We start from the raw sequence: 24,666 nt of genomic DNA, 5'->3' as shown, positions 1-24,666 counted from the left end.
CCTGGGGATGAAAAAAGTTTCAGTATTTTTGGGACGTGGGGGCAAAGGTCTCGGTTAAAATGAGTACTGCTCATCAGTGATTTATAAGCATACCTAATACAAAGGGACCTCTGGTTGCCTTGCTAGTCAAAGTATTATACTGTTGAGCAACTTTTTAATACTGATGGTCATCTATCATTCAAATATTCAGACAATATTAAATCAATGACCTCATACAGTGGGAGCAATGGTTACATAAAATGGACAACTTTGATGTTGTTCATAGAGAAGTAAGCCTTATGTACATAGAGAAGATGCATTGTAACACAGTCAATGCAAAACTGACTCCCCACCCAAACTAACTATACATCTAAATGTCATTCCATTAAAAGAAAGTGATCATCATATCATAACCTTTATGAATAATGGTCATAGTTTGAATCATAACATGACATGTTCCTGATTAGACAATAAATACTGCTTTAGATGCATCAAGTATGCTTTTCATGTACATGATGAAGGCGTCATTCAAGCTTTGGTCTTCTTACTGACAATAATTGGAAAGCATATTGGCGCTCTATTAGTGCCAATAAATCTGCAGGATTATGCAGCCTCCTGTATGGTTTATATACTAATTGAATTTAAACAAACATAGTCTTTACATCAGGAAAAATGGGCAGACTAGGTGGGGGGTATGGGTCTTATCTGCTGTCAGATTCTATGTTTCCTGACAGACTACGCAGAGGGATTCTTTAACACCTGTTGGGATGTGTAGTGTCATTAAACACATAGCCCATTAGAACATATGGAGGAATTTCATGGTTTATATTGGCAGAAAATGTAGCCTTCGATGTAACAGAAATCTATTATGTTTACATACTTTGAATTTAGGATTCTTACCATCCTACGATTCTTTAAACTGAAATCTGTCTCCTAGCATGTAATTATTTTCGAATTATAACCTTTTTAGGGGTAGTGCTCCAGTCCTCATCAAATTCATATACTGCAACATTTCCCTAACTACTACACATACTGGGAACCATTACTGTCTACCCAAATGGTGCATCTCATATTTTTTTTGTGTAAATAGTCTACTGGGTTCAATATAATTTTAAATGTTTGTTCTTGCCAACCCCTACTTGAGTAGTATTTCCCCATTTTTTATGTAGAATCTAGAGTATTTTGTTTGTTTTTATTTATCTTACCTTAACACTAGGATTTGCCTCATTCTAGTTGAAGAAGAAAGAGATTTATGAATGTAAAGATTCTGCAACATCTTGGCTCCATTTGTAAAACATATGGACATTTTGAAGCCGCTGTGCTGTTCTGTATGAGACAAACCACCTTTTTGTGTCTCTTGGGAAGCATTTAAACCCCCTTTATAGGTTTATATGCACAGATGGACAATTCCTAGAAACCTGACCTAGTGCTAGAACCCTACAGCATATGGAGATATATGTTTAGTAAAAATATGTGGTTAAGGCTTTCTGCACGCAGTTTGACCATTTCATGCAGACAGCTCACATATGGTTTTGTTGACGTCTAATAAAAGTATAATTGACCCAGTTTGGTGATACCAGTTAGTATTGGCAGTGATATGAAACACACTGAAGTTACGTTTAAATTTAACATATTAGAGAACAAGTTGAACACATTTTCCACACCCGTATAATCAGTGAGATCTTAGCTGAACTTGTATATCCTGCTTTTGGAGCCTTAAGTCAAAGCTGGTAACTTTTTTATAGCCATCATAGAAAAGGATATGACATGAGCTTTAAGGACCTCAAGAGGTCCATTCTTCAAACATATTGCTCTTGACTGAAGAAGACACCCCTGAGATTCTGAAAGCTTATGTGTGTCTTCACGTTTTAGTGTGTTCTTCTAATCTCAAGATTGTAAGCTCTTGCGAGCCGGGCTCTCTCCACCTAATGTATCGGTTTGTCTTGGTCTGTCAATTCTCGTCTTGTCATACCCCTTGTATATATGTATTATGTTAAGCACTGCATAGATTGTTGGTGCTATATAAATAAAAGATAACAATAATGAATGGTAATATCTATTCTCCTAATTATATGTAACTTGTACACTGCTGATTTATCGATAAATTATAGTGCCAAAACTATAAAAAAAAGGCAACAATGTCAAAACTGTTTTGGCAACGTAGATTGACATGCTTTTATAAAATGCAATCTGAGGGGTGAATCCACTAAACAGAATTGTGGTATGTTTGAACATCTCCAAATCCCAGTGAGAAAAAAAGACAAAACGGCCCTTTGTAATCTATAAATACATTGGAGAGGTTTCTTGGGTCATCTCTCCAAGGATTCTATTTGTTACCCAATTAAGCCTTCTTGCAAAAGAAGCACATCATGGTTGGTGTTCCAACATATAGTATATTTGGTGCGTTAGTATGTTTTAACTCACCTGCACTTATATGATTTCAGCATTAAAATGATCGTGTAAGGTGTACTTGGCCACTTCTGAAACACGATAAAATCAACAATAGGCACACAGACGCGATGTGGTCTCAGACTGTAATATAATTAAGTCTCTTTTAGGTTGGCCACATGTTAAATGCTCCATTAAGTAAACATTCTGTTAGTCTCACTAGAAATCCATTATGTAACACTCAGCGAGACAGACAGAGGACATGCCAAACAGCTGGAAATGCTGACTCAGATGGTTTTATTACTCCAAAATCCAACCATAGCAAGAAGAGGGTTTCAGGCATTGGCAGCAGCTCTTGGGTGGTACAGGAACTTATTTGACTTGTCCGTTGGTTTTAAGGTGCGTATGCACTTTTGTGCAAATTCTTCGTTTTTTAAAACACTCTTTTAATGACGTATCACAACTGTTTCTAGGCGAAAATGAACATATGTTACGTAAAGCTATGTCAACCTTCTTACTATTCTTACTAATATTTTTTTATAAAATTATTATATTTTCATGATAAAACATATATATTTATATAAAGTTTCATTGAATGAAAAAAATTCAGTGTTTCGCTTAAAAGAGTTTGTGATTCCTGTCTGTGCTCAGCTTATGAATTTATAGTTCTACAAACTCAATTCGATGAAAAATATAGATACTAATAGAGTCTAGCGTTATAAATATGTTGTATGTTTTAAATGATTTTGCTTCTTCAGAGTATTTAAAGCTTAGGTGTCTTCATGTTACCAAGATAAATGGCGTGGAAGGTGTTTTCTGTTGTAGAAGTCTTTTACATCACGTCTAGCTCCTCTTTCTGGTGCCTTCTCATATTACACAGCAAGCAAATCAAGGCTGGCCGCTCTCTTAGTACTTCATACTCTCTCCGATTCATATTCCATGGATTTTCTTGTTCTGAGTATCCATATTGATGACAAAGAAGCCACACTTTCCCCTTCCATTTCTTTTACATCTTTTGTTTGTCAGATACCCTTTGAGTATGCTAAATGAATGCCACTTTGGTAAAAGTTGGATTATAGGAGTTAATTTGTATCATTGGGGTCTGTTTTGTTATTGTGGTACTTGGAAGAATCTTTTTACAGTATATCCCACCAGTTCAATCAGCATGAAAACCAACAAAATACGTTGAAAATTATTTTATACCCAGGGAATGCGGTTCATATTTTGTAATGGGATTCCGCGGTGCGCCAGATTGTTTTTCCCACGGCTTCTCACTTACATATTGCCAAATTGTAAATCCGATACTAGCTGTAGCCAAATCCCAACTTGGGCTGCCAGCCTGCTTGAACTTGGGTTCAACCTTTAGATTTTTGACTTTCCTCAGGGTGGGTCAACTTGAACTCAAAGCGACTCTCATGAATAGTTTAGTTGAGAACTTTCAACTGATAAACATAAATTGAGGTTTGGTGGACAAACTCTGGACCAGAAAATGTTTCCTGAGTTAAAGCCCTGAGAAGCACTTTTGTTTACATTGTACAGCGCTGCACAATATATTAACACAATCAATATATAAATTATAACAGTGAGTGACCTGATTTTGTCTCATGATATATACCAATTCTTTCTAACTAAAGACTTCATTTTGGAGCACTGTAGTGACCGTCTCCTATTTTTTTGTTCCCCAGGAGCCTACAGAACACCTTGCTTTATTAATTACAGTGTTTTTGGCACTGGTGATATTCTGCGCCCTCTACGTGCTGGTATACACAGAACTGTTTGCGCAGAAATGGCTGAGAGTGTTTTCGCTGGTGATCTACATCTGCCTCTTGACCATCGGTTACGTCTTGATTTACGACCCAATCGTTGTTCACACATGGGACCAGGTAAAAAATAAAATTACGAGCTTTCTGCTGTTGTTTGTGCAAACGTTATTATTTAAAATAATCGAAAGACTGTGTTATCTTGATTTGGATGATTTAGGTCGAAGCGCTCCTTGCAACGATATCTGCAGCTGGGTCATACCATTAAGAGTGAAACCAAACACTGTTTTATAATAGAGCTGGTTCTCGTTTACAGTTTATTTCTATATGTACAGGTTTCACTTTGTTCTGTTTCCTGTTGTGTAAAAACAAGTATGCAGAGTGAAATAGATGTTCCCAGCACCGACGTTTAGTGGAAAAGGAAACATTTTTTTCCTGTAACAAATAAGACTTTTTTACAGTTCAAGAAGAAATGATAGAAAATGTGGAAAAGTGGCTAGCAATAATAAAAACATAATCTTTTGAGGATTACAGTTCTGTTGTAAGAAAAGGGAAAGGAGAAAAGGCTTTAATTCCCATCCCTGTAAAGCAACCTGAATATGAAAAAAAATCCCAAGAACGGGTGTAAATTAATCTCCCAAAATACAAAATCATTGTCGAGAGGCACTTAAAAAAGTTTAAGACTAAATGCACCTGAACATTTTTTATGTGGATCCAACAGAACATCTGGAGATTAATGTAAATATCAAAAGTGTTTGAACCGGTGTAAATGTGCTCTGCTGTGCAAGAAATATTACATTAGATTAGTTTTTTTTTAAATAATTGGAGGGACTAGATCAGTATGAATAGGCAGAATGAGAAGCTTTGGCAATAATTCATTGGGTTAATCATGCCATGGTGGAACTGATGCCTGTATTGGTAGTCCAAGGGTCATCGACTATAGTCCCTGGCAAATTACATATTGAGTATTAGGTTGTGTGATATTCAGAGAAATAGAAAGCTATGGCACTGTGCCCTGAGTCTGCTTTTTCTGTCCATTATCTGCTACTCTGTGCATCAGCTGGGTCTCCTATACAATAACTGTAACACATCTGTACCTATGCATAGAGTATCAGGGCGGTGAAAGTGTGCGGAATGACTGTACAAGATCAATCCTTTCAATGCTGTGGGAAAAAGGGCTAATGAAACAGGTGTGTGGGTCAGAAGACCATTCGTTCGTTCAGATGTCTGCACGGGATAGGCAAGGGATGCAGCTGCACCTCTTTTGTACAAAAGTGCCTAGTGTATAATGACTCCTTTTATAGCAAAGTATATATGAGAGCTTCTCACAGCAGTCTGTAAACTGCGGCAAACCACTGTGAAACTTTGAGCTTTAATGGAGTTTTCAAAATGTATTTTATTTGCTGATGTGAAAGGGAATTCCACTGTCTGTAACTGGTTCACTCCGGCAGCCTAAGTTTGTAACCCGAGAGGTAAAATCTTTTTTGTGCTTTTGTGAGCAGGTATCCGCAGACTTTGCCAAGCTAGCGCTAGAGCTGACTGGTGGTAGGTATATCATGTGCAAGGATAAGTTTGGACAAAAAATAGGAATAATAGGTGGGGATGGCCAAGGAGGCAAATGTTTGTGCAGAATTCCCTGATGCAAGGGGGACACCATGTGAATTTGCGTCAAAGTGCATATAATGGCTGCCGTGTCCCTTTAACGTGTCTGCCATTGGCGCCCACAATATAAGCAGCATATTTCTACAAAAATATAACTACCATAAAATCTCGGGTATAATGCACACAATTTACCCCTTTTTCAAGAGTCCTGATTTTATGGCAATCACCCCCAGCAAGCTTCTAGTGTAAGAAGTCCTGAGCTGGGCCTGCATTATACAAAGATATCTTCCCACATTAGCTATGTATTATGCTGGGCCATTGCATAGTTAATGTGGGAAGATTTATTGAAAGTTATCACAGATTTAATGAGACACATTCTTATTATAATGTTTTATTCATTTTAAAAAATGACGGAGGGAACTTGGCTTCATCCTGCCCAAGTATGTGGGTATACACTGCCTTCCCAATGTCTGTAGGGGAGTGGGAAAGCTGCGTGTATATATTTCTATGTTTACGTAACACGTTCATGTTTTGATTTGATAAAACAAAAGAAAAACAGGTAGGAAGCTGAGAGAAAAAAGTAAAATTAATCAATCTTCTCCATTCCTTTCCCATACACAAGATATAAAATATGTGCTTTTGGAGTTTTGAGAGCTTTTTGGGTAAACATAGCGAAATAAATCATATTAAGCGTTTGAATCCTTTGCAACTGGTTGTCTGGTAGTCAGACCATAGCATTGTCCAGCTCCAGGTCTTCAGCCAAACGTCTGTCGCTCCCCGCGGACTCCGTAAGATGCTTAATAGGTATCAGGATAACAAGTGACTGGCACGGCTCCCGGTTCCCATGGAACAGCTGCTAATTATCCGGGATGTTCACGGTTAGAATGGCAGGGTTAGCGTGTCATTCTCTGTGAACTCTCTCCAGGGCTTTTCCAGTATCACTGCTTCACCCGTCCAAAGTTTTATGCACAGCTGCAAGGGTTTAAATTTCAAGAAAGTAAGACTTGGAAGCCACTCACATTTGATTGTGTGCTGCACATAAAATGATGCCCCCCCCCCACTGGTCCCAGACTATTTCCAAATGCTTCTGTTTTTCATTTATTTATGTGTTCCGCAAACCCCTGCATGCAGTCAGTGTTTCCCGTTTGACAAAACAAAATACTGCAAACACCTTATTGCGGTAACATGTCACTAGGAACACAATTTAATGGAGACTGGCGACTTTAGGCAGAGCAAATGATTGTGTCTTCAAATAAGGAGGTCCTGTATCTGATTTTCCACAATTTCCATGTAAAATTGAATTTTAAAATTGAAATTGACCAAAAAGCTAACTCTTCTTCAGGAGGCTGACAAATATCACTGGGTTTCCAAGATGATAAAAGAAGTGCATATTTAGTCTTAAGAAAGAAATTAAATTATTTTGTCCTTAAAAATGGATTATGATTTGTGTGTGCATATAATGATTTTTTTTAGCATCTTGGTTTGGTAAGTGGGGATTTGTTGACTTTTACATGCTGATAAACAATAATGAGATGTACTGTATAAAGATATGAAATTAAATATGTGAACATAATATAATATACATGTTCTATGTTATGATAGTGTGCCTTTAAATGTATTTGACCCTGTTCTTGTTACATAAGTTATGGTGGGTAAAAGGTGATGGAAACCCTTCAGCTGTCCATGAGTGGTGATCTGGCTATTGTACCTCTTCCCAAGTTTTGTCTAAAGGCTGTCTTGTACAGCGGACAATTACTTTCAAGGGATCCATGTATAAAGTGGATATAGAGGCAAAGGTGATAATTGTTAACCTTATTTGTATGTGCCTACCCAGAATCCCTTGTGGCTGTGGAAGCGCCATGAGATTTCTGAGGGAAAAACAAGCCTTCTGGCTTGTCTGGTGTCTGTAGATGAGTGTTTAATAATACTTCTACTACCCTGTGCTTGTGAAATACTTTTTGCCATGAACCAGCACCCATCATATTTTGGAATCATAGTGAAATACTTATGGCATGTATCTGTACATACGTGTTACATGTTATCACTTTTATTTTAGGTGCCGTTTTTCCTGTTCATTACCTTCTCTGTGTACACGATGCTGCCCCTGGGGACGCGCGCATGTATGATTATCAGTATCGTGTCCGGAACCTCCCATCTCATCGTCATTAGTATCACTGTCATACTGTCCAACAACACCCATGATTCCATTGCCTTTCAGGTAATGCCACAGAATTTAGTAACTCAGATCACCAACTTTGTAACGTGTTGTGCATTAGTGATGACAAAACCATTATGGAACTCCTGACTCAAAGTGGTAGATAGATCTTAAAGATATGTTAATCGTCATCTGATTACTAATGAGTAAAGTGGACCCAACACCAAAAAAGAAAAAGCTGCTGTCATCAAATGGCATAAAAACCACACTTAGGGCTCGGGCCAGGCTGAATTACTCAGTAGCCCGGAGTTCCAGAGATGTGGTGGCCTGCTACAAATAATGAAAGGTTGACTTTGACATCTAAAGGGCTGGCATAGAATAAGGCACACACAAGAAAGGATTATATGAATGAAATTCATGGAGGAATGAACACGGAATATGAGTTAAAGGTGGGGGTTAGGTCCTTGTATCGCAGTGCGTGCCTCTACTTGGATATGGATGGCAATGGCGGGCCATTAGCCATTTTAATACATATATGTCAAAGGCTTTTGCAAATGGGAAGATAATAAAAATATATTAAAAAGGGTTGTGTTAAAGCCAGTATATTTAATTTCTATACTGATGTTAAATGGAATCTGTCCTCAGAATAAAACTGGGCCAGTGAAGCTCTTTCCGTAGCAGAAGCTTAACGGGGAAAGGCTTACTCGGCTGCAGGAGTAGAGCTCTGTACCGAGCTTTAGCATGCATACAGTTTTTAGGATTTGTCCTCTGATGACCCAGAAAAGTGAGACAGCCAAAAGATAACCCAGATCCGCAGAATTTAGGTCCCAAATTGGGACAGTCGCTGGGATGCTATAACATTATTAGCTCGACATCACTGAACCGTTTAAAAAATGAACTTTAAAAACATATGTTCCGCCCTGATTTTTGTTAAATGAGTACAAAGGCAGACCCTCAGCTTTTGTCAGTTTCTACAGTTTCCCGCAGCATTCTTGGGGATTAACCTGTTTGTTGCTAGAGAGACCTGCAATTCATTGTTTTACCATGTCTTCCACACAGTCCTGGCAGCCTTGATGTTAAGCTAATGTAGACTCAAGCTGTGACTCAGGCACCCGAAATGTTTCTCCATGACTTCATATCCTTCTCTGCAGACAGGCCACTTGTGCGGCAGTGTAGTGCTCAACCTTCACACATCTACACCCAGTGCGTTGAGACGTCTGGCAAAAATTGTATGAAACGTGATATGGGGGTTTCTGAGAAACAGGTCTCCTTTAAAGTACATATGGTCTTGGAAACATCCTTGAAAAGGGTCCTTGTTTGGGTGGGTTTAGGAGACCACTGGGACCTGACCATTGTGTCCCAAAAATAAATTCCAAATTCCTCAAATTGAAAACATTTGTTTATTCCTTCCTTTACTTTACTGTAACGGTCTTATGGAATATATCTTATGTATAGCAGTGTTAAATAGTGTTTGGTTCACTTAGAACACCAGTCCGTTACCCCTGATCCAAAGCTGTGTGATCATTACATGTTTCGGTCCTATGCTGAAAATCCCAGCTGGGAATGTCAGGTTCCTCACATAGAAATTCTTCCATCCGCAGTATAGAACTATAGGATACAAAGTATTAGTAGTTTTTTCTTTGTTCATGTGTGGAATGTAACACATGTGAAATGAATGTGAGGCTTACAGAAGTTATTAGTAATTATGTGCTGGTTTTATAGTTCAGTCTATGCAGTGATTTATAAACCTCCGGGAGGGTTTGAGGGAGGACATTAATAAAAGCTCATATTGGAAACTGATTTCTCTTCTTTTTCATTATTATTTGTGTCCCAAACATACAACAGAAAACACTGGAAAAAGTATCATGTATTAAACAAAATAAATGTACCTTATTGTTTCATTGTCTTTTAACTTAATTAAAATCAAATAATCATACCGGTGATGCCGACCGTCGGATTTTTGATATTCACACATTAACGACCCATCACAAATATTCTTGTAGCAATCTATTAATGGTGACAACCAATTGGTTCTGGTAGCAGTCCTTCAATGGAAATGGAATGTGTCGGGAAGTAATAATTTACCAAATTAAGTCACCCACATTTAAGTAGACGTTTCCTCCATAATGTACTAGTAAGAAAAGTGCACTAAAAGCAGAGTAGAATAAAAAGGTATTAAAGGCATTCATAAACTCGAAAATGTACCTAGTTGCCCAAGAATCAGAATTGTATTGACAAATGCATCCGAATTTAAGAGTGCTGCTGGCTGATTGCGAAGTAGAAAGATTTGGACCTTGGTTAATGATCCATTAGGGTGTTTGCTGAAGCTTGTTTAAACATCACAATGGGTTCATATATCGGCTAGCCAAAAATCGACAGAAAAATACCTTACTTTGTTCTGTTTTTCATGACCCTGGTGGTCAAATCCCTTCTACATATTATGCAAATAATACATTATATACCAGCAGTGTTAGTAACTGTCTAGAACTGGACATTCATCTTATCATGCACTGAATCTTTGAATTTAGAATCTCTTGCTCTTCTGGTAGTCATCTGAAGAATAAAGTTTTATTATATACCTATTTCAGAAATGGTTTCCCTTTGTTATTCAATATCCTGTGTTATATGTTCTCCCTCCTAGATCATTGCTAATGCTATTATCTTCCTCTGTGGGAATCTCATGGGTGCCTTCCACAAGTATCATATGCAGGATGCTTCGCGGGATCTGTACAGTTACACGGTGAAATGCATCCGGACAAAAATGAAACTGGAGTTGAAAAAAAGGCAGCAGGTAAGGGCAGCGCAGCTTGGAAATATTTTCCGCTCTGGAGTAGTAGATTAGATACATTCATTGATTTGTTCCACCATTATCAATTGTTTAGAATCTCAATGTTGTCTTATATTAGCTAGGAGGTCTTGTGCGCCTTCTCTTTTCCTTACACATTGTATGGATGCCAGGCCACATGATGGTGCCTCGTTATGCTGGCTTTGGATGGTGGATTCACCAAGCAGACCATTCTTTGTCCCTCATGATGTTCACTCTCGAGTTGATAAACTATTAGATTATCAGCAAGAAAGCGTCTTCCTCACCTCATGTAAACCCTACATCTGAAGTCCACACTGTGCATCTCAAAGTATATCAGTACTGTTGTTACGGACTAAACTAAGTAGATATTTGCTGCTTGTTGATAGATCCTGGGCCATTCACAAAGTAATGGCAGACTACAAATTCCTGAACCATAATCAATATTAACGCCTTCATGTCATCCTAGGAGAGTCTTCTACTGTCTGTGCTCCCTGTCTATATCTCCATGGAGATGAAATTGGCAATTCAGGACAGACTTAAGGAAAGCAACGACAACCGGCAACCGGACAAAAACTTCCACAGCTTGTATGTCAAGCGGCACCAAAATGTCAGGTGGGTGAACACAATACGGTAGCAGCAGAAACATAGAAGAGTTACCTTCCTCATACACACAGGAAGTATGGGAAAGGACAGAGACATGTTAACTAGGGTTCTGGCCATAAAACCATTAAAAATCTTCACACAAGATGCTCAGTCCTGTAAATTTTACAAGTTCTCAGATTGTTTTTCTGTGACTGTGTACAGGGCTTACAAGGCTTACAATGTCTGGCTCTTAGATCTCTACTCATCTTTTTTCTTGCAGTATTCTGTATGCGGATATTGTAGGTTTTACACGGCTGGCTAGTGACTGCTCACCCAAGGAACTAGTGGTCATGCTGAATGAGCTGTTTGGCAAGTTTGACCAGATTGCAAAGGTAAGTATAATGTCAGTCTAGATACGAGAAGATTGACTTCTTTGTGATTGTATAAATGTATAATACATTTATTATGTATAGAAGTATCAATGTGTGATGCGCATATCTGTAACAGATCCAAAAATCAAATCATACACTTGTTTCAGTATGTCACAATTATGTACAGTCGTGGCCAAAAGTTTTGAGAATGACACAAATCTTAATTTTCACAAAGACTGCTGCCTTAGTTTAGATGATGGCAATTTGCATATACTCCAGATGTTATAAAGAGTGATCAGATGAATTGCAATCGATTACCAAGTCCCTCTTTGCCATGAAAATGAAATGAATCCCCAAAAAACATTTCCACTGCATTTCAGCCCTGCCCCAAAAGGACCAGCTGACATCATGTCAGTGATTCTCTCGTTAACACAGGTGAGAGTGTTGACGTGGACAAGCCTGGAGATCACTCTGTTATGCTGATTGAGTTAGAATAACAGACTGGAAAATCTAAACGGAGGATGGTGCTTGACATCGTTGTTCTTTCTCTGTTAACCATGGTTACCTGCAAGGAAAAAAAGAGTGCACCCAAATCAACCATTTATAGGAAGAATGTGTGAAGAATGTGAAGAATGTGTCAGGTAGGTTGACCACATCGGCCATGTTTTCCAGGACACAAACGTTTTACATACTGCTGACCAGCCCACATTAGATGCTACCCTGCAGTATGGTGGAGCTATAGACTTATGGAAAGGAACCAATTAGTCAGTTATACTTCCCCCACACTGCAGGGCAGCATTTTTAGGGCTTGTGAGCAATATGTAAAAGGTGTGAGTGCATCTGTACACACAACGAAGACTTTTGGAGGATGGTCTGGTGTCAAGAAGAGTAGCAAAGAAGCCACTTCTCTCTAGGAAAAACATTAAGGGACAGAGTGATATTCTGCAAAAGGTACAGGTGCTGCTGAGGACTGGGGTAAAGTCATTTTCTCTGATGAATCCCCTTTCCGATTGTTTAGGGGATCCGGAAAAAATCTTATCAGGAGAAGACAAGGTGAGTGCTACCATCAGTTGAGTGTCATGGCAACAGTAAAGCATCCTGAGACCATTCATGTGTGGGGTTGCTTCTCAGCCAAGGGGGTGGGCTCACTCACAATTTTGCCTACAAACATGAATAAAGAATGGTACCAACACATCCTTCAAGAGCAAAGTCTCCCAACCATCCAAGAACAGTTTGGTGACCAGCAATGCCTTTTCCAGCATGATGGAGCACCTTAAAATAAGGCAAACCTAAGTGGGTCGGGGAACAAAATATCGAAATTTTGGGTCCATGGTCAGGAAACTCTTTAGACCTTAATCCTATTGAGAACTTGTGGTCAATCCTCAAGAGGTGGGTGGACAAACAAAAACCCACAAATTCTGACAAACTCCAAGCATTGATTATGCAAGAATGGACTGCCATCAGTCAAGATGTGGCCCAGAAGTTAATTGACAGCATGCCAGGGTGGATTGCAGAGGACGTGAAAAAGGGGTCAACACTACAAATATTGACTCGTTGCATAAACTTTATGTAATTGTCAATAAAAGACTTTGAAATGTTACTTCAGTATACCATAGTAACATCTGATAAAATATCTAAGAACACTGAAGCTTCAAACTTTGTGAAGACCAATACTTGTGTCCTTCTCAAAACTTTTGGCCATGACTGTATAAGTACCTAGCAGAATCGGTCTGCACTATTGGAATATATATTATTTATGCAATAGTTATACTAGGGATATACAGTAAGGTATTCCTTACACTATAGTGCCTATTCCTGATAAGAAATACATGGTGCATGGTGGCACAGACCACCAGAAGTTTGTATGCAAAAGGAGTACATGACATGAACCTTCTTCAGGACTCTTCATGATTGAAGAAACAGATTATCCCCCCAACTCATAACTGATCACATATTCTGTATTGAGAGTATTGGGTTAGTACTGCATATCGTACTGTGTGCCTTGGGTATGATCCATTAAAATATCCCGAATAAACAAGGCTAAGGTATGCTATTTCACCCAAACATTCAGAGGTCATATTAATAGGTAATTTAGGTAATTGCTCAAATCTGCTACTACCTCTGTAATCAACCTGTAATACACAGTTCAATGAATTATAATATTTCCAGTTACGTTCTTGTCACTAATCAAATTAATTTTGTCACCTGCTGCAGTCATTGATCAATCAACAGAATTCTGAGACCACTTTACACTGTATTCCGTGTAGAGAGAATAATACATTTTTCAAATTATGTCTAAGTTTTAAACACCAAACGTAACGCTTCGCTCATTCAGTGGTTTGTCTCCTGGCCTTGCAGGAAAACGAATGCATGCGGATTAAAATTTTGGGTGACTGCTATTACTGCGTATCAGGCCTCCCTGTGTCCTTACCCAACAACGCCAAGAACTGTGTTAAGATGGGGCTTGATATGTGTGAAGCAATAAAGTAAGTACTGCTCGCATCCACACTGTGTGAAGGAATGCTATGAAAATGCTTTCACAACTTTAAACACATAACAACATTATATAGCCACCTATACCCTATAATGCAACAATGGTCTCCCGCTCATGGTACTAGACTAAGCAATTATAACACAAGAAACTCTGATCAGGATCTTATGCATTCATGTTTTGTCTGTTTAACTTAGTATGTGGGTTTTTTAACACTGGTATGATAATGAAATGATCTTGACCTTGGTAAAACTATCCCAAACAAAGGTATGTTGTACAGCTGCAAGCATACTCATATTAATGGCTTTGTTTCAAGAACTCAAGTAATATTATTGGATCTGTTCTAGTTAAAAAGTGCAACCATTTGATCTTCAGTTTACATTTTTTCAAAACGTATTATCTGTCTGTTAGGAAAGTGAGAGAAGCCACTGGAGCCGATATCAACATGAGGGTAGGGGTACATTCTGGAAATGTACTCTGTGGGGTAATCGGCCTGAGAAAGTGGCAGTTCGATGTCTGGTCTCATGATGTCTCTTTGGCCAATCGCATGGAATCTGCGGGAGTTCCAGGGTAAGATTCTGTTGCAATTAATAGAGTAAATACCTAGCAGTCAGTAACTTCCTCTACCTACTCATTGGCAGGGCAAACAATTAAGGTTTGTCCCATATGTTGAATGAGCTGGTAACAACGTTAGCGTAGTCCCAGGAGGTTTGGTTCTCATGCATGGCTCCCTCTTTTCTTCTGTGTTTGTAGGCTGACTTACCTGCCTAGTACAATGCCAGGAGAAAACAGAATGTGTCCTGTACTTATAATTGTTCTTTTAAGCTTGTATAATTACATTAAGTTTTAAAGTATATAATCCCTGTATTATGTTACTGTTGGATAACTGATACCTGTTTTCCCATCCAGTCGTGTTCACATCACAGAAGCAACATTGAAACATCTGAATGGAGCTTACAAAGTGGAGGATGGACATGGAGAGCTAAGAGACCCCTACCTTAAAGAAATGAACATCAAGACTTACTTGGTCATTGATCCGAGGGTGAGTGAATAGCAAGAAGAAAAATGTTATTTTGGCATACGGTACATAGCCACTAACAATGTCTTTTTAATGCTTTGTTTATGGTGATAATTGCCACGTTGCTACAATTTTGTTTTCCTATTTTCTGTAGGCCAAGCAACGTCATGCCCAAAACAATCACATCTCCAAGCCAAGAGTTAATGATGGCCTTAAAGTCCGACCCTCTGTTAGGATGACCCGGTATCTGGAATCTTGGGGTGCAGCCAGACCCTTCTCCCATTTTGACCACAATGAGACCCCCAGTACTGGTACATTGGTCCCTAATGGAAAACCGAAACCGGTAAGAGATTAATTAAGGGCTATGATGCTCTTAAAATACTTAGTAAATGCTTTCGCCTCAAAGTGTGTATTATAAATAATTTCTCCGGAAGCAAATCAAAGAAAGAAAGGCCCATTCATTTAATCTGTTAATGTGGAGACTCAGTTCAGAACTAGATAAGGGGGGCACCAGATAGAAACATTGCTTGTATTGTAAACAAAGTAATACAAAATTACAAAATGTTTTATAATGGAAACATATGCCACTTACACATAGGGGTTCATGATTCTACTATGTATTTAATTATTCAAGATGCTGTGTTTGAGTGGATTTTAAATAAACTTTTTGCTTAAATTTAAATTCTGCTTCAGTCATGGTGCAGAGATGATATTAAGTTGTATATTTTTATACCCTTTTGATATAGTTACTCATGATAATGTTTGGCAGGTTCCCCATTATAGACTATAGCCGGTATACACAGACAGTGTCTCTGTGTCTTTTAAACATTTCTAAAAAGCAAACATAATAAAAGAAAAGAGAGGTAAGGAGACAGAAGGCAGGTGGCAAATGATAGAAAGGGGGGAAAAAAGATCAGATATGGTGAAATGAGTCAGGAAATCATAAATATTGAGTAATTGTGGACATGAGTATAAAATCTCAATTCCTTTTCATCAGAGGAACAACAGCTTGTAATGCAGAGGAAAAATGTCACAAGACATTTCAATCATGCATCTCAAATATAATCCCCAGCAGGCATCAACAATAGATGCGTGGCTTGGAAATTCCCAAGCTAATGTTCCCTTCTTTTATGTAGTTCAGCATGTTTGTATAATAATGAATACATTATATTTACACAGCGTGATAAATGTGCTATATAAAATTAATGTATCATCGGCAATATTGTGTAAGGTCTCCTAAAAGTAAAAAATGGATAGCCGTTACACTATGTCATTGTTACAGAAAGCTTGTGGGGACAAAGTCAGGAATTGGCCCTATCTGCATACCTTCATTGCAACCTCTTCTGGTTTATGGGAAAATATCACTGTCAAAGCTATTTTTGATACAGTTCAAGCACATGGCCATTGGACTGTTACAGTTGTCGGTCCAAACTTCCGATCCCCATATTGTCAAAGCTCTCTTGTATCAGAACTGAATTTCCTATTAGGCAATGTGGCCCAAACAAGAAAGGGCTCTCAGTGTTGAATGGTGACCATGCTATTAGGTTAAAGAGACGTGCCAAATGTATTGGTGCCATAGACTATTGTCCCTCTGCCAGAAATTCTAGATTGTCAGAAAGGGCTAGATATATTTTAATATGTTCGATGGCAGAAGGACAGTTATAGGTGGTAACTTGGTGCTTTTCATTGCCAGAAAGGAATACATCCATACAGAACCATATAAAATGTAAAAATCAAGGCGTTATGATCTCCTACTCTCTGGGATTACTCCAGCTCTTATTATAAATGATAGCAAGCTGACCTAAATCAGAAATGTGATAACTCAGATTATTTTAACATTAAGGTCAGTGCTAGAAAAACACTGAAAAACCCCATCCTTGCTACGAGGACCTTGCCTGTTCCTTATATACACCTGATTTACCTTTCTCACGCATAACAATTTTTCATTTAACATAGAAATCTGTTAACTACTTACTAAATGTAATACCTATAAACATATAAATATGACTCTGTAATTGCAAATAATTTACAACATGTAACATGTATGTTATAGTATCTGATATTTGACCTCTTCATAGGAAATCCCACTCCAGGGTGTTGGACGGCCAGCCAATACAGACAGGTATGTTTGATGCTGTTTTGACACAGACCCCTGTGCATTTTACAAGAATACTTTTCACACACACAATACGTTTGTTTTCTTTGCTTTGATCTAACACAATTCTGTGCATCTTGGGTATATTTTTATTCTTCTCTGTTATCGGTAATAAAATGCTAATATTTCACCAGGAGTGGCTCACAGAAGAAGAATCAGGAGGAAGAACTCCATGAGCGGATGATGGACACAATCGATGGACTCAGCTCTGCTAAGTACGTTGGTTAAACATACAATATGCGTGCTGCTTAGGACAGCGATGCTGTTCTATTCGACTCTGTAACTGAATGGGTTGAAGCACAATGAGACTATTTATATAGAAAAAACTTTCAAATGAATATGAAACAGCCTATATCACCTGTTACTCAATATACATTTGGTATTTGTATTACCATTTTGTTAATTACAGAATCTCTCTATATTTTTTTTTTATTATTCCAGACCTTGGTTTGGGAAATCTGATGACTTCTATGTGTTCCTGCTCTTTTTCACTGCTGATGGACTGGAAAAAGAGGTAGGGGGCATTTTGACTAATTGCACTTATTTAAAATAACGTTTGTATTTGGAAACACCTATCTTGTTTAACCCCTAAAGGACAATGGGCGGTCCCTAAACCCATTGAAAACAATGCAATTTGAGCCCGTACATGTCATTAAGGTGTTAAGCCGTAGAATGGATATTGCATGCAACAATGTCTCAAATTAAAGAAGAGCCATGGAACAAAGGTCTTTTGACTGTTATTTAGTCTCAACGAAGGTAGAGCGTCATCTCTCTTTTGGACCTTGGTGGGTTATAGTAGACATTTAGGGAAACTTCCTTTGTAAAATCTATTGCTGCTTTCCTCCGCCATTACAAAAAAATGAAGGCAGAACTTTGCTTGTATATACTTGAACTTCACATTTAAAGGTTTTTTGGATCCCTTCAAAGTACAAATGTGATTTTAGCTGCCTACGATGGAAAACAATCCCACAAAAACTGTAGGCCGAACTGGAAGTACTGGTTGAAAAAATACCTTTTTACAAATAAAAATATTTCTGAACCACAAGATGATTTTTTGACATCTGGTAAATCATCTAACTGCGCACAGGGTTACTACATGGGTGGAAACCTTTATGCAAACCTGAATGCAGTCATTAGTAGAATGCAGGTTCAAGTATAAAAACGGGGTGTCTGGATCCTTCAGGGTGTCCGTTCTCCTTTACAGATACCTTTGGCGTCATGAATGAACTCTCGTAGAGAACTGTATTTGAAGTTTTTTTTTTCTTGTTTATGATGGGTGACTGTTTATCTTGGTTCTACAGTACCGCACCATTAGAATCCCAAAGATCCGCAATTATTTCCTGTGTGTGGCGATGGTCTTCCTGTGTATATTTCTGATCCAGATACTGGTAATGCCCAGGTCAGTTTGCCAGACTGTAAAGCGTACAAAAAATTATATTCCATTTGAAGTCTAATGATTGCTGTTAAATATGTGTTTATTTTACTCTAAATACATACTACAGTAGGGTACTACCCAATAGTAGGGTACTACTTTATATCTGATGCGGACCCCAACAGTAATATTTTGTATAGTTCTAGTACACCCCATTATGAACGCCTCTCTTGATTTGACCGCTGTGTTTACATATTCATGGGTAATATAATTTTAGAATGGAGAGTTGGTTAATTAGAATGGAGTGGAGTGCCAATATCCTGGACCCAAAGCACATCTCTGACGTAGTCTGCTCCAAAAAGGTTAATGCTTACTGGCCAGTTTTGGTCAAAACACACATTCAGGTACAAAAAGTTTATACATATTCCGTGGTAAGGATAAAGTGATCTTAAAATTGAATTATGAAATAAAAGGAGGAGAAGGTAACACTTTTTCTTCCTTCAATCGTTCAATCTTTCCAATATTTCAAACAACAGAAATTGTGACCCCTAAAACATAACATGTATTTGAAAATATTTGCCAATATGGTCATGGAGAAATAAAGATAGAATAGAAAAACCCAATCCCAAATAAATGTACCCTGATACCACTAAAGCAACTGTAGGGCAAAGGACATAAAGATAAATCAATAATGCGGATACTAAACAAAAGCACCAAGCCCTACAGTTATAAGCCCCCCCCCCCCCGCCCTGGGCTCCGAGTATGCAGGGAGCCAGGGGAGGAGATAACGCTAGCTGGTATCTGAGTGTATAATTGAGTGTATAATTGCTATATCCTATATATATATATATATACTAAAACTACAGTGCGCCCTTACCTGCTCCTTTAATTCTGTTTCAGGAGCACAAAGCTGGGAGTTTCCTTCGGAGTGGTGTCTCTGCTTGTGATCTTTGTTCTACTTATATGTTATGCGGACAAGTGTGCTGTAAGTAGAGGGGAAGAAGTTTCAGATTAATCTGGGAGCAGAAGATACATTTGGCATAAATGTTACATAGAACCATAGAAACATACACTCATTGGCCACTTTATTATGTACCCCTTGCTAGTACCGGGCTGAACCCCCTCTTGCCTTCAGAACTGCCTTCATTCTTCGTGGCATACTTTCTACAAGAGTCTGGAAACATTCCTCAGAGCTTTTTGTCCATATGGACATGATCTGCCGATTTGTCTGCTGCACATCCATGATGGCAATCTCCCGTTCCACCACATCCCAAAGGTGCTCTATTGGATGGAGATCTGGTGACTGTGGAGGCCGTCGGAGTTCAGTGAACTCATTGTCATGTTCAAGAAACCAGTTTGAGATGATGTGAGCTTTGTGACATGGTGCTGGAAGTAGCCATCAGAAGATGGGTACACTGGTGTCATAAAGTGTGCCCCACACCATTACACCACCACAACCAGCCTGAACCATTGATACAAGGCAGGTTGGATCCATGCTTTCATCTGGAATCGAGACTTATGAGACCAGGAAACGTTCTTACAGTCTTCCATTGTCCAATTTTAGTGAGCCTGAGTTTTCTGTTCTTAGCTGACAGGAGCGGCACCCGGTTTGGTCTTCTGCTGCTATAGCCCATCTACTTCAAGGTTCGACGTGTTGTGCGTTCAGAGATGGTATTCTGCATACCTTGGTTGTAACAAGAGGTTATTTGGGTTACTGTTGCCTTTCTGTTGTCTCAAACCAGTCTGCTCATTCTACTCCGACCTCTGACATCAACAAGACATTTTCGTCCACACAACTGCCGCTCACTGCATATTTGCTCTTTTTCAGACCATTCTCTATAAATACTCAGACCAACCAATCTGAAACCAACAACCATGCCACGTTCAAATTCACTTAAATCCCCTTTCTTGTCCACTCTGATGCTCGGTTTGAACTTCAGTAAGTTGTCTTGACCATGTCTAAGTGCCTAAGTTGCCTCCATGTGATTGGCTGATTTGCTCTTTGTGCTAACAAGCAATTGAACAGGTGTACCTAATAAAGTGGACAGTGAGTGTACATGATCTTTGTTTCTATATGCAGTGTTCTCTTTGGTTGGGTTGATGCAATCAGTGTGTATATGCAACATATTTAATGCTACAGATGCCACATATATGGGTTAGATAAGAAGCTGAACTAACTCCAGAGCTATGTACAGAAAATAAGGCATCTCACTCCACCTTCAACCCTGCAAAATGTGTATTTAAGTTTCAGTCTTGGTTTACGACAATACTACTATAAAACATGGGGTAATTTGGAGTTCATAAATATTGTATGATGCTTTATGAGTAAATGATAGTAATATGTGATGATTCCACTTGACAGCGCTTTTGTAATGAGGGTGCATCCATCTCACGTGCAATGCGTTCGCTAGTGGAGAAGGTGGAGACACAGCCATTACTAAGGGTCCCACTGGCTGCCCTGACTATTGGAGCTCTTTTGGTTATTGCCATCATCAATTTGGTGAGTTTGTGGCTTCCTTTTTTTGTAAAAAGTCTTACTGGCAGGCTACTCAACATCTGCAACTTCTGCAACTCACCATAATCTTTTCATTGCAGCCTCTTGATCAGACACTTTTATCATGCAATAGCTCCAGTCTTGAGACAGATGCCAGGTGCCAGAGTATACCCGTAAGTAATGTTTCTCAATTGGAGCTGGGACTAAAGTACCCATATGATCCAGATATATCTGATTACTAACATTACTCAACACAGAAGTGATAATGTGGCTAACATCTGGTGTCATCTGGTGTAATGATGAAGTCAAATATGTGCCATCAGAGTCCAGTAGGAGGGCTGCCGGTGATACAAAGAATTTCTGCCTCTGGGACCTTTTAACCATGAGAATTTTAATGAAAATCATTTAATAATATTTTTCTTCTCTTTAGTGCTTTTCCACTTAGACAAATAAAGCAAATAAACTTTAGTAGGTCAACCTACCAGCTCCTTCTTTGGTGTCATGCGACATTTAAGCATTCCTTGAAATATTATGAACAAGACAAAAGTTATATATAATTAAAGAGTTGTTTCTGAGAAAGGGATTGGACGTTCAACAGTTTTAGCAATGATGTTTCTTGTGCTGCATTTCTTGATAACCATCAGATCAAGCAGATTACTGATTCCCTTTAAAATGATACATCTGTGCTTATTATAGCTATTTTGTTCTTACGCATTAGCTACGGATACACTTAATTGTGAGAGATTGCCAAAATCCTAAATCTTGATTACTTTTTTTGTTTCCTACGTTGCAGTATTACATTTACTCTTGTATTCTGGCATTCATCGCATGCTCTGTTTTCCTGCGAATGAGTTTTGAGCTGAAGGTTATTCTTTTGTTGGCTGCTTTTACCGCGTACAATGTCATCATCTTCAATACGCATTCTGGCCTTTTCAGAAGTGAGTTGGAACCAAACAGCAAGTAAGTTGTCCCCCTGGATCTAAATTTGTCATAATGTTGTAAAAAAGGCTCCAAATAATGTTAAATAAATAAATAGAATATTTAGTATTGCACTTTATGGATAAATTACATTGCATTATCTAAATAAGGGGATTAAGGTTTCTAATTCCTAATACCAGCGTTTGGTCTTTAGTACAGACTTTCAAGATACATATATGGAGGAGATGGGGGTAAACATATTCCCCAAGGGAGTACAATGTTGCTTCCTGCCCACCCACTGAGGCATATTTCCACATCCCTTACTACTGTTCCAAAAATACTTTGTGGTTGACAGATATCAGTAAAAAATAGCAGGTTATTGAAAGTAAGGTAGGTTTTGATATAAAATGGGTATGATGCCGTTAAGACGGTCTGTTGTTTACTTTGATGCCTGTCTTATAGGAGATATGGTTCTGTCGTGTGTCCCAATCCGAGTATTGCTCTACTGCTTTCCTATTACGTATTATTTTATTAGCTGGATAACCCAAGATTACAATATAATAGACGATTTATTCTTCATTGAATCCTTTCTCAGTTTCCCATTTAACGGTGCTCTTTTAATTTCAGCACAACTGGAATCCTGGAAGATCTTCAGAGGATGTCCTGCTTTTACCTCTCACTCTTCTTTTTAACATTGGTTTTATTGGCAAGACAGGTAAGTGAAAGTAAGTGCAAATATGTACAGATCTACATATGTTTGACTGTGATATCCCTCGTTTTGAATTTTCTAGTGATGATCGGGAAGCCAGAATGTATATACAAAATATATGCAGGGCCAGACTAAGAATTAAAACAATTTTTGCACATGGTGGGTTATGGCCCCAATATGCATTTGTTCAGAATAGGTGCAAACCATTGTGCTGAATTAGGAAGAGCAGTGTTAAATGGGAAACTAAGAGAGGATTCAATGAAGAATCCATTGTCTATTATATTCTAAATTTGGGTTATCCAACTAAAAAAATAGTGTGTATTAGGAAAGCAGCAGAGCAGGTGCCCAGATGTAACAGATCTGAAAAACACATTAGTCAAAAATAAGATACATATGGAAACGCATCGTTTCTAATATCACTGTGGCTATGGGTTGAGACCAACTAAGGGAGCTGAAAAATGCAAAAAGGCATTTCAAGTATAAAATTATCAATTTTTAAATAAGTTGCTGTCAAGTCTTGTGCAATGTTGAACCAGTCAATAAGACGCCTGCCTTTTATGTCAATATGTAGAAACACCATGAATCAAACCAGCAACTGTGCATAATGTGCATACCACCTAACCATTAAACCACAATATTACAACATGCTTGAGATCCTCATGGACATAAAATGACTGCCTATTACTGAGTATATATGAGTGGGAAGTAGGCAAGCATCATATATCCATGGGGCAGAAGCAATACCAGCTGTCTTGTGGCTTGGAGGTTAGGCGCAGCACCTCCAGTATAGCAGGTAACTGGTTCGATTCCCTTGGATGGCATGGTGGGCTTATGTGCCATACAAAAGGTTGCAAGTTCAAATCCTGTGAGCTCTAACAGTTGCAGTGGTGTGGCTGTGTAAAGTTATGTTTGGATATGTCAGCACTTGTGGGAAATTGAATCACAAGATAAAACACCTCTTTTTAAAAATATTTTGTAAAAATATTTTGAGCTTAAAAACTGTAAGACAGAAGCCATGCACAAACACTCCCTACAAGGGGCACCTGTGATCGAACCAGCAACCTTGCATATCTTAGGCACCCAGCCCAACCACTACACCACAAGATTGTTGCATGTTGCATGTTGCCCTCCCCATAGACATATAAAGTCTTACTGTTTCTGTGTATATGTGAGTGAGGAGCAGGCACGGCTCATATATCCGTGTGGTGGGAACATCTCCAACTGCCTGGTGGTGCGCAGGTTAGGTGAAGAGCCTCCAATACTGAAGGTTGCTGGTTCGATTCCCCCTGGATGCCTGTGTATATTATTATAGTTTCTTTATATATATAGACATGTATAGAGAGGTTGAATTAAAAGATATGATTACCAAAAAAGCTTTGAATGGTTGGCCACGCGGGTGGCACAATGGCCAGGTGTCTTATGCACCATACAAAAGGTTGCTGGTTCAATTCCCATGAGCCCTAACGTAGTTCACGTTGTCCGTGGTGGGGGGGTCGGCCTTAGTGAGTGCTTGAGTCGGTGTGGTTGTGTATGGGTATGTTTCTGTTTGTGTGTGACGGCGTACTTGTGTTAGGACTCATGGGAAAAGAATCACGAGATAAGGCACCTGTTTTTAATGTCGCTATATATAAATATTTTGCGCTTAAAAAAAAATTATAAGCTACATGCACGCTGTATATTTTATATATTAGAACAGCTGTGTTTATATACACACAGACACATTATAGAAGCACTGCCAGGGATTGAACCAGCAAACTCATGCTTCATAGGCATCAAGCCTAACCACTAGGCCACCGAGATCTTACAACTGATGTCTCCCCCAAGGACATGTAATGCCTGCCTGCTCCTGAGTATATGTGAGAGGGG

General features: G+C 38.7%; 1 protein-coding gene across 1 annotated transcript in view; it reads left to right on the top strand.

Annotated features, from left to right (window-relative positions):
* LOC149298445 (adenylate cyclase type 7-like) overlaps positions 1–24,666 on the top strand; it is a 34,082-nt gene that overhangs the window by 1,334 nt on the left and 8,082 nt on the right. Inside the window, exons 2-19 of the mRNA XM_089487281.1 lie at positions 4,056–4,250; positions 7,786–7,947; positions 10,526–10,675; positions 11,157–11,302; positions 11,553–11,664; positions 14,002–14,129; positions 14,546–14,704; positions 15,044–15,176; positions 15,307–15,495; positions 17,231–17,274; positions 17,442–17,522; positions 17,749–17,821; positions 18,609–18,706; positions 19,580–19,664; positions 21,042–21,179; positions 21,275–21,346; positions 21,967–22,133; positions 22,719–22,806. Coding sequence (XP_089343407.1) covers positions 4,056–4,250; positions 7,786–7,947; positions 10,526–10,675; positions 11,157–11,302; positions 11,553–11,664; positions 14,002–14,129; positions 14,546–14,704; positions 15,044–15,176; positions 15,307–15,495; positions 17,231–17,274; positions 17,442–17,522; positions 17,749–17,821; positions 18,609–18,706; positions 19,580–19,664; positions 21,042–21,179; positions 21,275–21,346; positions 21,967–22,133; positions 22,719–22,806 — 2,220 coding nt within the window. The remainder of the gene's footprint in view (positions 1–4,055; positions 4,251–7,785; positions 7,948–10,525; positions 10,676–11,156; positions 11,303–11,552; positions 11,665–14,001; positions 14,130–14,545; positions 14,705–15,043; positions 15,177–15,306; positions 15,496–17,230; positions 17,275–17,441; positions 17,523–17,748; positions 17,822–18,608; positions 18,707–19,579; positions 19,665–21,041; positions 21,180–21,274; positions 21,347–21,966; positions 22,134–22,718; positions 22,807–24,666) is intronic.

The sequence above is a fragment of the Sceloporus occidentalis genome, unplaced genomic scaffold, assembly GCF_023333645.1.
Source record: "Sceloporus occidentalis isolate IW3139 unplaced genomic scaffold, rSceOcc1.0.p SCAF_32, whole genome shotgun sequence".
Lineage (NCBI taxonomy): Eukaryota > Metazoa > Chordata > Lepidosauria > Squamata > Phrynosomatidae > Sceloporus > Sceloporus occidentalis.
Note: the sequence above shows the minus strand (reverse complement) of the source record. Positions and strands in the feature narration are given on the sequence as shown.